Below are 14,237 nucleotides of genomic sequence, written 5' to 3' on the forward strand. Positions count from 1 at the left end.
GTACATTGCTATGGTGATGTGACGGTATTGAGTAGCAAAATTACTACTGTGATTGAAAATGCATAACACTTTTTATTCTGACCTCTAGTTTTCAGTAAGGTTATAACTGTTGAAACGGAAACCTTTTAGGAATTACATTTTTCAGTCTCGTTTTCTAAATAAAGGTTATTTTAATTATTTATTCTCCTGAAAGTTTGAGCAAGAAATGATTGGGCTTTTTGAGTAAAAGGGAAGAATGAGGTTCTCTTGACTCGAACCTAGGGAAATCTGTCTGATTGAATAGGGAGGGCTAATGACTCAACTCATGTTAATGTTGATGAAAATAATTAGACTGTCTTCAGTGGGATTTGAACCGGGCACATATTTAAGGTCTGAATTTACAGAGAAGTGTATGTATGATAAAAAAAATAGAAATGTTGCACATATTTATTTATTACAGTGGAGGTAATGATGTTGTATGAACACATGATGGTGTGTTGTGATTTACATACTTACTCTTTGAGGGATAAGCTAGTTCATACTTCTCTCACCTGTAGCTGGATTAGAGTGTGTACACAGGCAGTTACCAGAGGACAAGCTGATGCATGACAATTTGTTACCATGTGGTAACTTGTTTGTATGCCCGTATTATAATACTGGGCTGATCTTAGCTGTCAGTGTATGTTTGCAAAACAGTGTACATATTCGTAAGCTTTACTGTCATGAGTTCTTAATTGGACAGAGATGAAGTTAAATGTGTGAGAAGCACCTGTGTGTACATGCAGAGTTTTCTTTTTTGCTGCTTGACTTGTGTGCAGAACTGTTTCATTTCAGAACCTCCTCTGGCATTTTTGTTTCCTGAAGTTGCTACTCCTGCTTTTCCCTACAAGCAGAAAAAGAGCTTTTTTTTTTTTTTTTCACTTCAATGAATTAAAAAACACAAGGTGAAACATGTAAACAAAACTTTTTCTACCTATAGGTATCTTTATGGTTTTGAAGAGTACTGCCGTTCGGCAAACATTCAGTTCAGGACCATCCATCACAATGAACCAAAAGTGGTAGAAGACATACAGAAACACGAGGAACCAATGGAGGAAAGTGTGAAAGAGGAGCAAAAAATGCCTCCAACAGAAGTAAAAAAAGAAGCAGAAGAAAATTATTCCAGCAGTGAGAGTGAAAAAGAAGAAATAGAACTAAGATCCCCAAGGGTAAGTAGTTCGAACTGATTTCTATTTAGTACTTAACAAAACCCCTTTGTATACTGAACAGTTTACATAATGAGTTTTCCCTTGTGGAGCAACTGTACATTTGAATTAATGTGCTTGTATGAGAGCGTAGGACAGTGTTCAGTGAACGAAGAGTTGGTGTTCAGTTGTTAATTACATTCTACCTGCGAGTAGAATCGGTTTTCATTATTTCTTTGTGTCCTGAACCATCAATGGGATTTGCTAAGGCTGTGTTGATGTCAGCAGTGTTTCTATTCAGGGATAGTTTGAGAGCTACTGAGAGCTGTATATCATCAGAACAGAGAAACCCAGCAGGACAGTCCTGGTTGTGGGTGGGAATTTCCACAGGCACATGGAATTCAGAGCTGTGCATCAGGAAGCAAGGATATTGAGGGACTGCTACAGCCTAAAGAATCAAAGGAAGTCCCGTTTCTTTGAGTTGATTTTTATCACGATATGTCTGTTAATTGTACTGTAAAATTGCATGTTTTCTTCAGAGCCAAAAGAGGAGAGGGAAGATTTGTTGTTTTTTTGTTTTTTTGGTTTTTTGTCTTCCTCTGTCTTTGAATGCTGTATAGGTGAGGGTTGTGTTAGTAGTTACGTAGATAAGAGTAGTGACCCATCAGCTGGTAGAAACTGAACCTGATCAAGAAAACAAGAGTACTTTAAAGGTATTTGAATATGACTGAATTAGGGTGCTGTAGCACTCCCGTTGGTTCTTTTAAAAAGTCATTATGTGCTCTTTAGAAGAGAACTGTGACTGAAGGACAAGAAAATGCAACTTTTAAAATTGTTAAAGTTGTAAGCATCCTGTTAACTAAAATGTAATCCTACTGAAGTACCTCTTGTAAATCAGTTTTTCAAACAAGGATATGGCCTTTAAATCACTAGTTGAAAGACATTCTGTAAACATAAGTTTAGATTTACATTCTGTATTCTATCTAAAGTGTTTTGTCCAAACCGTATCAGCCTTGATTATGTTCCTGGCATGACACTAGCTTTGTTTTGTTGTTTTACCTTGACAAACTTTTTGGAGAAAATTAGTTCTGGAGATGATAAAGGAATCAAAGTTATTTTTTTAATTGTTTGTTGTTGATGTTAATTTGTTAATAACTAAATATTACTTGATCATATATTTTATTACTTTATTAATCCAGTCAACAACTGTCTGTTTATGAATGATTTCAAAGTATTTACCGTTTTACTGTGAATCGTAATTATAGTGTCTTCATTACTGTTGTCTTTGGATAGCCTCCAAATAACTAACCTTGCATTCATAACGTATTTTAAATGTTCTGGTTACTATGCAATGTCTTTATCAAAGATAGTTCTAGTAGTAAAATTGTTAATCTGTACTAGACTCCCCCCCCCACAAGAACATGTCACAGTGCCAGACAGCAGTTGTCCAGCTACTCAAAGTACCTTTTAAAAACCTCTAATTTTCTTTCTGTTCTAGGGACGAAGAAGACTTGCCCGTGATGCAACGCCTGCTAAAAGAGAGAGTGAAGAGGATAAAACACAAGATAAATTAAAAGACAGTAACAAGGAAAACAAAGATATAGAGGAAACGCTTGAGAATGCAGAAAAGAAAGAAAATGAAACTCCACTAGGGAGAAAAACTACACCAAAGCAAAAAGAGAAAAAAATTAAAAAACAGGAAGAGTCTGATAAAGAGTCAGATGAAGAGGAAGAGAGGCAGAGGGAGAGGTAAGAATGAATTTGTAGCACCTTCTTAGAAGTATATATGTGTCCTGATAGAGCCATACTCCAAGCAAGAGTATCCACAGAGCTGGAGATCTGACCAGTTTCTAAGACGTGGAAATCAGAGACCTTAATTTGCTCAGCCAGACAGGAAAAAGAAAATACTGTTTCAAGCTCGGAGAGTTTACTATACTTGAAGGAGTGACCTTTTTTCTGGGAGATGGCTGGCAGTATTTTTCACTTCCATTTCCTTGAAAGTCCTGCCAATGTTGTCTTTGTGCTTTATCACGCTAGTACGTGTAGGTGCCAAGTAGAGCAGGCAGCTATACAGGTGGTGAGCAACTGGGCAGGAATGGAAAAAAGCCCCTCTTCTGTGCTTAATGCTGACCACTGAACCTACAGCTTGCATAGTTTTGTTGTTACTTAGATGTATTGTAGGTAGGAGAGGATCTGCCAAGAAGGCAGAGGAAAAAACAGTTTGAATGAAACCTAAAGGTAGGTTGAAAAGAACAGGATGGAGATAAGTGGCAGGCAACGACTGAGTGACTGAGTAGTGGATGGGTGAGGAGACAGCAGAGGGAACAAACCATGTGCTGAGGGGTACTGGGTCTGGCTGGGGTGGAGTTAATGTTCCCTGCAGCAGCCCCTGCAGCGCTGTGCTCTGCACCTGTAGCTAGAACAGCACTGGGATCACACCAGGGTTGTGTCTGCTGCTGAGCAGTACTGGCACCACATCAGAGCTCCCTCCAACCCGGGGTGGGCAAGAGGTGGGGAGGGAACATCACCAGGACAGCTCACCGAAGCCAACCGACGGGATATTCCATGCCACGTGATGTCACACAGCAATAGAATGTGGGAAAGGGGGAGGAGAGGAGAGGAGAGGAGAGGAGAGGAGAGGAGAGGAGAGGAGAGGAGAGGAGAGGAGAGGAGAGGAGAGGAGAGGAGAGGAGAGGAGAGGAGAGGAGAGGAGAGGAGAGGAGAGGAGAGGAGAGGAGAGGAGAGGAGAGGAGAGGAGAGGCTCTTGTTACGAAGACTTCTGTCCCCCTAAACAACTACTACGCCTGTTGAGTCCCTGTGTCCCAGGACATGGCCAAATATCACTTATTCTGGGAAGTAGAGAATCTTTTTTTTCCTCTCTCTGTGCTTCTTTGTGGCCTTTGCTAGTTTTTTTCCCCCCTCTTCCTTCACCCTTTAATCAAATTCTTTCCTTCTTCTGAGGGTGAGCGAGAGAGCAGCTGTGGTGGAGTTTGGCTGCCCAGCAGGGTAAAACCACCACGCAAGGGAGAATTGCACCCAGGGACCAAGTTTGACAGCTTGAATTGGATTTACATTCCTGGTTAAAAACAAGCTATGACTAGGTGTCTGAGTTTTTACCAGAGTAGATGTCTTCTATCTAACAGCTTCTGGCTGTGGTCAAGGATAAGTTTTTAATTGTTTTCCTGCCTTGTTTTGCTGGTCCATGTGGCCAAGCTGTGTGGGACAGTTGATAATTAATAGGATTTGTTGAGTTACAAGTAGGGATATTGCATCTTTTCTGCTAAAGAGGTTTGAGGAGTGGAAGCAACACACAGTTATTTTAAAGAAAATGTTACTGTGCTGCCCAAAGAAAAATATTGGAGTAGAGCACAGCATGCAAAAATGCCTCAAATGTGCAGGCACAGTGTGGGTGTGTAGCAGGTTGCAGGGGTATGTCAAATGACTAAGACATCAAAAATAGTTTTCTTTTAAGTGATACGGGTGGTGCTTGTCAGCTTTGTTTTTCTTTCAACTGTTTGCCCCAACAGGATAGTTCATCTTTCACTGAGGGCCAGCAAAAATATTGTATTAAAAGAAATCCGTAGTCTTTCAGTATTTTCCTTCCTGGGGACTTTTTTTTAGTTTAACTTTTACATTATTCTAAGTTCCCCCTAAAAATGGGTTAGACTGTGATTGTTGGAACAATGTTTTGATACTGTGTTTAAATATTGGATATAACTAATAAGATGTAGCTAATAAAAGCTGTGTAGACATCTAAATTTGGTTAAAAACTGTTGTAATCAAGATTTGTTGCAGTACAATGGTGTTCATATCCATGAGAGAACATCATGTTTGGCCATCCAAACTTCCATATGCTGTTAGTAAGCTATAATCTATTAATCAAAGTGTAGATGAAAACAAAATTTTTACAAAGTAGTGTGTCAAAAGCAAGGATGTTTTAAAAGTAGAGCAGGATGCAAAAAAAGCTTGGCTGTGCTAGTTAAATGTTAAAATTTTGATTGTGACTAATTAGTGGGTATTTTGAATATACTTTACTGCAGGGAGGAAATGGAGAACAAAGGAGAATCAGAAGGTGAAGAGGATGAGGAGGACACAGAACCCTGCCTGACTGGAACCAAAGTAAAAGTAAAATACGGACGTGGAAAGACTCAAAAAATTTATGAAGCCAGTATTAAAAGCACTGAAATTGACGATGGAGAAGTTTTATATTTAGTTCATTACTATGGTTGGAATGTAAGGTGAGAACACATTGCATTTCACTTCTTGATTCGTTAAAAAGATTATTACTTCCAAAACAGTTCTTGTTTTTAGGCAAAAAGAGAAAGATAGTCGGTGACTTGCCTCTGAGTTGAATTATCAACATGGTAACAGGATCTGACTCTTCTATTTTTCAATGGTAGTAATTTTGTTCACGGTATGACGCTGTTGCATTGAAATCTCAGAATAGACTTGTATGTTTCCAAGTTTCCATCCTGCTTGAAGTGAGTAATCCTCTCTCCTCACAGGAGTATCCCTGTAATTTATTGTGTCAGCTAGCGTTAGCAGCATCAGACTTTTAAATAAGAGTCACTGGGAACAGTGAAGACGTCTGCAATTAGAAGATTATCAAGCACTGAGATTTTGGCAACAAAATTTATTCTTGCGTTCAGTGTTAACTGTGATTATAAAGAACGGTTGTTACATGTAGAGAGGGTAGGAGAGAGCTAAGCAACAAACTACAGGAAAAAAATCATCAAAAGCTTCTCTTGGCAGCCACACTGATACTGCTGTAGAAATTGCTGGGGTTTGTTTTTAAGAGCATTGTGATTATACAGGCAAACATATCACAAGTGATATTAAAAAAAATAAAAATAAAACACTTCTGTTGTATAACTTGAGACATGATAAATCCGTAAGTTTTTAAGTAAATTAAGCAAATATATTTTTGAGGCAACGTTAAGTTTGGGCGGGAGGAGAGAGTGGTATTCCCCCAGATACGTACATGTTTCTCTTTGCCTTGATAATAACTCAGGAAATTTTGATAAGCAGTAGCAGTATATTTTGTGCTTTTCAGAATCTCTTTGTTTGTTGCTATAATTTAAAAACTCAGTGAAAAAAGGTGTATTTTATCTGTTTTCACCAAATCATGCCTCAACAACATCTGGTATATCATGTGACATTATTCAGAAATTGTGTAGCTGTCTCATTTTCCTGACTTGTAGTGCTTTGCAAGCAAGAGATGTGGAGCTTTGTACCAACATTCCCCCATGCCTCTGTTCATCACAAATTTTCTTAAAATCTTAGAAGGCAAATTAGAAATTATTATTAGAAGAAAAAATAGAATATTTATAATCAAATTTATTAGAAACTTAATCTTTCTAATGTCAAAATTCTGCTTGTATTTGTAAATACATGCTCTACTTTTCTACCTCTCCTTAATAAATATTTTCTGTAATTCAATCTTTTAAATGTCATATTGCAAACAAGTTTTTATATGCCGTAATAAAAGTATGTTGTTTTGTTCTTTCAGGTATGATGAATGGGTGAAAGCTGATCGGATTATCTGGCCTGTGGACAAAGGAGGACCAAAGAGAAAACAGAAGAAAAGAACAAAAGTAATATTGATTATTTCAATAAGTTTCTTATAGTACCATACCTTATGACTATGATTGTTCCTAATTTAAAAAAAAAAAAAGATTATTTAGTCCGTAGTCTAGCTTTTTAACTGATGTATAGGGTAAAATAAGAAAAGGTTTCACATTAATAAATACCTAATGCTCTCCCTCAGAATAAAGAAGACAGTGAAAAGGATGAGAAGAAAGAGGAGGAGAAACAAAAATCAAAGAGAGGACGGCCCCCTCTGAAATCTACTCTTCCATCAAACACATCTTTATCCAAAACACCTAATAGCGAAGGTAAATCAGGAGCCAGAAGTGCACGGAACAACTTGTCAGATTCCTCACCATTGCCAAATGGAACAGAAGGTACATCTGATGCACTCTTGTTCTGGCATGGAAGTGCATGTAAACAGTGATGTAATGCAGTGCATTAACATGACAACTTCAGGGAACAGAGTGCTTTCAGCAGCTTTGAAGTCGTACTTAACCAGTCAGCGTGCAAGCAGTAAAACAACAACAAAAAAATTCGGTGCAGATTTTACTCTATAAAAATTAATATTTTCAATTTTGATTTTAGCAACACCTCGCAGGCAGACGAGACGTAGCTCAGGAATGTTTGATTCTGATAGAGGATCAAACGGTGAGTGATCTCAGTCCTGTGTATGTTTTTCAGGTTTTTGAGTACCTTTTTTGAAAAGAGGTTTCTATTTATTTATTTATTTTTGGTTTCCCTCATGAATTTTACTGAGGAAGTAGTTGAACTGAAACTGCTGAAGAGCACAATTTGCTCACAGGCAAGCTATGGCATAGAGATGACAGTGCAAGTCACCCTATCTTCTTTAGCCAGAGCCTTTCAGTCTTAATCCTGAACAGACCAAATCTAGTGGTATAATATTAGTTTTTATAATGGTAATTAAGTTCTCAGCCTCAGTAGTACATCATCCAGTAAAGAATTATATACAAATTAGAACGATATTTTTGATATTTCTAAGCCTCTGTGGGAAAGATCTGAAGTGAAATCAACACCTTTTAGTACAGGTCCCTTGAAAAATCTTCTGGTAACATAATAGTGCTTGCATTTTAAATGGTATGTGATTGGTACAACAGTTTAGCAATGGACTGTCCGTATTGTGGTGTGGGAGAGGTGTTTTTTTTTGTGTTTTTTTTTTTCCCCCTGATTGGAGGGGTGTACATGAAAAAAAGTTTTGGTTTGGTTGTTGGTTGCTTGGTTTTGCTGATGTCAGATTGGGTGATGATATCTACAGGTAGATAAACAGGTCGTTGGAATATGTAAAATCATTTTTGCTAAACTGATTTGTTCATACTGGATAATTTGGGGAATAGGACTGCTGCTGTTACAGTAGTTAACAGGGGTTTTTAGTAACAATAAGAACTGTAATAAGTGTGTTCATTAATACACATTTTGTTTGTTATTGAAATTTGGAACTGTTTATTGTAAATCGATTTTAGTAGCATGGAATTCTTGTAAACGTTTTTGTGTAGTTGACAAAAGTAATGGTAATTGATGATTTAGGGTGATTTTCCCTTCTGTTTTTTTTTTTTTTATTATTTTTATTTCTGCAGACTCTGGCTCATCTGACAGTGAAGCAGATGAGTCATCTGAGAAGAATTTGAATGAAGAATTTTCTCCAGAAACTTCAGAACTGGAAAAAAATGAAAAACTAAACGATGAGAAGCTGGATGAGGAAAGCCCAAAGATCCCTCATGCACTGAGAGAAAATGACAGAAGTCAAGTGCAGCCATTGGAAACACTGAAACTGGAAGTTGAAGAAAGTGAACAAATTGTTCAGATTTTTGGAAATAAATCAGAACAAATGGAAGAAATCAAGAGAGAAGCTGAAAAATCACCTAAAGGAAAAGGGAGAAGGAGCAAGACAAAAGATCCCTGTTTAGAGAATGCAAAGATTTCACCAGGAAGTCAGGAAGATGTGGCAAATGAATCTCTTACAGAAAGTGAAAGATTAGACATGTCTTCCTTGGACTGTAAAGAAATTTCCAGCACTACTGAAAGTGAAATGGAACCTTCTACAAAAGATAAGAAGCTTTTGAAAAGGAAAACTTCAGAGCAGGCATCACCTGAGAAAAGGAGTCGACGGGAGAGTGAGATGGAAGTCCCAAATATTGTATCTGATGAGAGGACCAATGAATGTACCGGGGCAGAGGAATGTAGAGGGCTGAACGCTGAAGAGTCTCTCAGAACTGAGAATGAAGAAATGCCATCCCTGGTGGCAGAATCGGTTCAGCATGGTCAAGAGATGAGGAATGAGAACTTTGAATGTCCATCTGAGGAAAACGATAACGTTCCCTTAAAAGATGAGGATGATGCAATGCCTCAGATTGGTCCGGAAACTTTGCTCTGTCACGAAGTAGACTTGGATGACTTGGATGAAAAGGAGAAGAGCAGTAGTGAAGACACAATATCAGAAAAGCCAGACCCAAATACTTCAAATTCAAATCCGTCTGCCTTACCCCCTGCTGCCCAGTCAAGCTTTTCGGTGGCCTCACCTCTTACTCTCAGTCAGGATGAGTCCCGCAGCATCAAGAGTGAAAGTGACATGACTATTGAAGTCGACAGCGTGGCAGAGGAATCTCAAGAAGGGCTCTGCGAAAGCGAGTCTGCTAACGGGTTTGAGGCCAGTACCACGTCAAGCAATTGTAGCATAGCGGTGCAAGAACGAGACATCGGAGAGAAGGGTGAGCATTGCCTCTGAAAGGCAGTTTAATGGTTTCTGAAGTCTTCTTAAGTCTGGTATTGCTTTGCTAAAATTGACTGCTTTGTTTTGTCTTCTAGCTTTACATTTCTTTCTTGCTTATAAAAAGAGTTCGTTTGTAGCAGAAATATTTGAGGTGCATTTTTATTCCTTTTCCCCTCACATAGGTCAAAAAAGACCCAGTGACAGCAGTAGTGGAACACTGGCAAAAAAACAAAAGCGTACTCCAAAGCGATCAAGTGCTGCAGCCAAAAATGAAAAGAATGGAACAGGTACATTCCTGAGGGGGGCGATGGGGAAGGGTGTGCTGTCATACAAACATGTATAGGGCCTCCTGCTTTCATTGTTACAGACAGAATACTTCTATTAGCTGGAACTTATGTTTCCATACCTCAATTTTGGTAATCGTTGTTACCTTGATCAAAATTTGAAGAAGCCAAATAGAATGAGTCAATATATTTGGGCCTTGTGAAAGCTTTGTGTTTTTTGTGTTTTATGTGTTTGTTTTTTTTTGTTTGTTTGTTTTGTGTGTGTTTTTTTTGAATATCAAACTAAAATGGGTAATTATCTGACATAGAATATTCAGACATTTTCCAGCTAATATAGAACATAGAAAGTATTGCATGAATCTAAAATGTTTGCATACGCTATAGCTTAAAATGTTCTGTTTCTTGTTAAAGCTATTTGTCGTGTTTCACAAGTATTCTTTTAGGTTTTTAAAGCAGTTTAGTAAATATACAAAGCCACGTAGTGTATATATGCAATCATGTGCTATCTATCTGTATTAATACAGTCTTAATCTTTAAAAAAGGAGTTCCAGTGTCTATATTAGAACCCCAAAATATGTGACTTAAGATAGCTTATCATTGTGCTAATATCCTTATTTTAAAATAAGCTTCCTAATTAATTCTGTAGCAAAAAATGATTCTTGCTCCTTAACTAAAGGGCCTGGTCAGCCCTTAACGTCCTGCATTAAAGATCAGTTCACTTGAGAGTTCAGCCCATGTTGTATCTGATGATTCAAATTTTCCTGTGTGTATTTTGGAATTTTCCGAGCAAGGAGGAGCAGTTCTTTCTTAATCCTTTTTGTAATTTATATAACATTTTTAAAATGTCAGTGTTTGTTTTGAAGTCAAGTACATTTCTCTTACTGCAGGACAAAGCAGTGACAGTGAAGACCTTCCCGTCCTGGACAGTTCCAGTAAATGTACTCCTGTAAAACACATGAACTCATCCAAACCACAGAAGATTTCTCGATCACCTGCAAGAGTGATGTCACCTCACATCAAAGATGGAGAGAAGGATAAACACAGAGAGAAGCACCACCACCAGAATGCTTCTCCTAGAGTACACAAATGGAGTTTTCAACTCAGTAAGTTGGTTTTTTTTGTTGTTGGTGGTGGTTGTTTTTTTGTTTTTAGTATCATCTTAAACTGTGAAGTACAAATTTTGAGGTGTAGGATCTTCAATATTTTAGAAAAGCTTCAGCAAAGTCTTCAGAGTGAGTGCTTGAATTCCTTAGCTACATTCACTACTATTTCTGTGCTTTCCAGCTTTTTTTTTTTTTATTTTAAGTAGACAGAAATTTGATTTCTACACACACACATACTCCTCTGCTTGTTGATCCCAGATGATTTTGAGCAATCTTCAGTAAATTTGGGGGTTATGAAGCATCTGTACGCTGCAGTCCTAACTCTCTCATACTCCGCAAAAAGTGAATGTAGTCTGAATGTAGTTTTTGGTGCCATGATCAAAATATTAAAGTTCAGGAGTCAATGCTGCTAAAATTGAGATTGTGATCTGAACAGGTGGTGATTGGATGAACAGGATGATAAGAGATTACTTGGTGTATTTTATCATGCGTTTCTTTTCTTTTTCTCACTTGTAATTTTTTTAAAAAGGCCTAAAACTAAGGAAGATAAAGACATTTTTTTGAGTGTCACTCTTCCCTCTTTCACTGATAAGAAGAAGAAAGAAAGATCTTTCATTAAGAGTGCATCTAGGAAGGATAGTAAAATATCTACAGTGTAGCCTTTCCTCATGGGCAGCATGATTCTTATTAGTGTTATCTGCCTGATTTAAGTAGCTTGGATTAGAGGGAATTTACAAGATTTTTTTTTTCTGAAAGAAGAATATGTGAATTCCCGTATTCTAAATCAGTCACAGGCCTTTTTAATGTAGTGTTACGGAAGTGTTATTTTTCACACTGCGTCTTGTACACTCTGAAAGGTGCATTCATTTTTCTAAGATCACCTTAATGAAGCTTTTCTTCCTTTTCTTCTCGCTTTTAAGATGAACTGGACAATATGAGCAGCGCTGAAAGGATCTCTTTCTTACAAGAAAAACTACAGGAAATCAGAAAGTACTACATGTCTCTGAAGTCAGAAGTAGCAACCATAGACAGGAGAAGAAAGCGATTAAAAAAGAAAGACAGAGAAGGTAACTTTCAAATTTGCTTTTTGCTTCCCCTGAGACGTTCATTTTCTTGCAAATACAGAATCTGAAGCAACTGAAATTCGACAGTATTGTTGTATTATTTTTTTTTTGGGGGGGGGGAAAAAAGTGTTATATGCTTATTCTGTTCATATATATGTATTTAGAAAGAGTATCTGTGGCTTTTCAGAACTCGAACGTAACAACACTTACTGATTTTTTTTTTTATAATTGTCCATTGGGAATTTGGACTTCCTAGTTGCAAGTATGGTCTGAGTATATCAGTTTCTGTGATGTGCAAAATCTTTGAGGTCTTTTTAATATAATAACTACAGAAACCTTCATGTCCACGTACTTGGACAGTCTGATGCTGATATGTTCTGTATATTCAGTGTCTCATACAGGAGCGTCCATGTCATCTGCTTCATCAGACACTGGAATGAGTCCATCGTCGTCTTCTCCTCCCCAAAATGTGCTTGCTGTAGAATGCAGGTGATACACATTTCTCTGCCTTGCCAGCAACTTGCTGCCATGGACTTAAATCCTGAAATTCAACCACAGAAAGCACTCAACTGGTTTGACATTGCCAAGTATATCCTGTACACACTTCCACTGCTGGACTATATCTGTTCTACCCTCCTACCCTCCTTTTTTTTGTTGTTTGTTTGTTTGTTTTTTAATTTACTGTTCAGAGAAATTAAGCTCATTGATAACTGAAGGTTTGTAGGCACAATGTGACATGCTTGTCATTGTGTTTGTTTTTGTTTTGTTTTTTTGTTAATGCAGAGAAAGGGCACTTATCAAATTTGAAAAGTTATGTCCAATGAAGCATTCAGGTGTTCTAGGGAAATCTTAGAATAGCAAGTGCACCAAGTAGACATCAGAATATTATCAAAATGAACTGAGAAACTGCTGCACTTTCACCGAGCTGTATATTGACTCTTGGTGAGTAGTTCCTCTTTGTGGAAGCACTTGCTATACAGAACTGCCAAAGTATGTGTTCAGCAATGTGCCCAGTTTTAAAGATGTAAATGGGACAAAATAAATTGTGAAAGGAAGTGTAGTTGACTGAAAACTACAGTTGTAATAAGTCTTCCACTTTTTATAGGATTTTTGAGCACACAATTATGCAAATATTTTAATGTTTATTAATGTTTACAGTGGAATTGTGAATAGGTTTTCAGTGGACTATCTTATCCCTTGACAAAAATATTTTGTCTTTTTTCTATGTAATTTCAGAGTTTTTATTTTGTTACAAAAAGACAAAAAATGAAATATATAACAACGATGAAGTTATTTAACAAGATTTCTAAAGCTGAAATTTTTGTGTAAAATAAGGTATCTTGCAACTTGTTAAATATATTTATTCAGACATTGGATGTTGTATTTTTATGTATTTTTTAAAATATTAATAAAATTGGAAAAAAAAATCTAGGTTAGTTCACTCTTTCGATAAAACATACCTATCAGTTATGGCTCTTACAGGAGGTTTTATCCAGTGGCCATGCCTGTATTAAAAGTGGGTCCGTCGACGTGTCCTCTACAATATAGATCTGTAAGCGGGCATCTGGATTAAACTATGAATTTATTTGGAAACTTTGGCAGTCCTAGTACTTAACCTTGTTTTGAGGAACAAAATTTTTTGGGTTGCCCTTAAGATACTTTGTCACAAGTTCTTGTGTTTGCTATACTGCCGAATGAATTTATATCTCCCAAAGTTGAGATGCAACAATAAAGTAAAGCAACTGTGTCTGCTTTGTCTGTGGATTGTCCCACAGACAGATACATTTTGTAAATAACTCTTCCAAAACCATGTATTTAAAGCAGTTTGCATATACATTATGTATAAAAGTGATTTTTTATCAATTTTTTTATTCATGTTTGTACATTGGAAGGGGTTCTTAACCCCTTTTTCTGTGTTTAATATGCTGTAGAGTAATAACATAGATGCTCTAGACTGTATATCAGGATATTCTGGTTCACACAGCAGAAAGTCAGAACGAAACACTAGTGATGGAGTAGCATTACTAAAATTGATGTTTCTTGAAATCTCATTTTACAACATTTGTCAACTTGTGATTCCGATTCCTTCCATTTTCGCAGAAAATTAAAGAAAAAGTACTCTTGTAACTGCACTTTTTCTGTCTTTTCTTAAGCAAAGCAGAACTATTTCAATGTAAGATAAATATGGAGCTCACTAGACAGCACTAATAAAGGCTATGTTTTAAACATAGGCTTTAAATTCTATTTTTATTTAAATGATTGTTCTTGTAAATGTCCAGACTTATCTAAATAGGGAAATTATTCTCCAT

At 37.0% G+C, this 14,237-nt stretch overlaps 1 protein-coding gene across 4 annotated transcripts in view; it reads left to right on the forward strand.

Annotated features, from left to right (window-relative positions):
• The window catches only part of ARID4A (AT-rich interaction domain 4A), a 48,881-nt gene extending 34,723 nt beyond the window's left edge, over positions 1–14,158 (forward strand). Inside the window, exons 15-25 of one of the 4 annotated variants that reach the window (XM_027458622.3) lie at positions 959–1,187; positions 2,662–2,912; positions 5,204–5,401; positions 6,673–6,757; positions 6,931–7,126; positions 7,338–7,400; positions 8,345–9,475; positions 9,660–9,764; positions 10,649–10,864; positions 11,785–11,931; positions 12,318–14,158. In XM_027458622.3, coding sequence (XP_027314423.1) covers positions 959–1,187; positions 2,662–2,912; positions 5,204–5,401; positions 6,673–6,757; positions 6,931–7,126; positions 7,338–7,400; positions 8,345–9,475; positions 9,660–9,764; positions 10,649–10,864; positions 11,785–11,931; positions 12,318–12,421 — 2,725 coding nt within the window. In that variant the 3' untranslated portion in view covers positions 12,422–14,158. The remainder of the gene's footprint in view (positions 1–958; positions 1,188–2,661; positions 2,913–5,203; positions 5,402–6,672; positions 6,758–6,930; positions 7,127–7,337; positions 7,401–8,344; positions 9,476–9,659; positions 9,765–10,648; positions 10,865–11,784; positions 11,932–12,317) is intronic. The other 3 variants (XM_027458624.3, XM_027458623.3, XM_027458625.3) reach the window with 3 other exon arrangements.
• The last annotated feature ends 79 nt before the right edge of the window (positions 14,159–14,237 follow it).

The sequence above is a fragment of the Anas platyrhynchos genome, chromosome 5 (assembly GCF_047663525.1).
Source record: "Anas platyrhynchos isolate ZD024472 breed Pekin duck chromosome 5, IASCAAS_PekinDuck_T2T, whole genome shotgun sequence".
NCBI classification, from domain to species: Eukaryota; Metazoa; Chordata; class Aves; order Anseriformes; family Anatidae; genus Anas; species Anas platyrhynchos.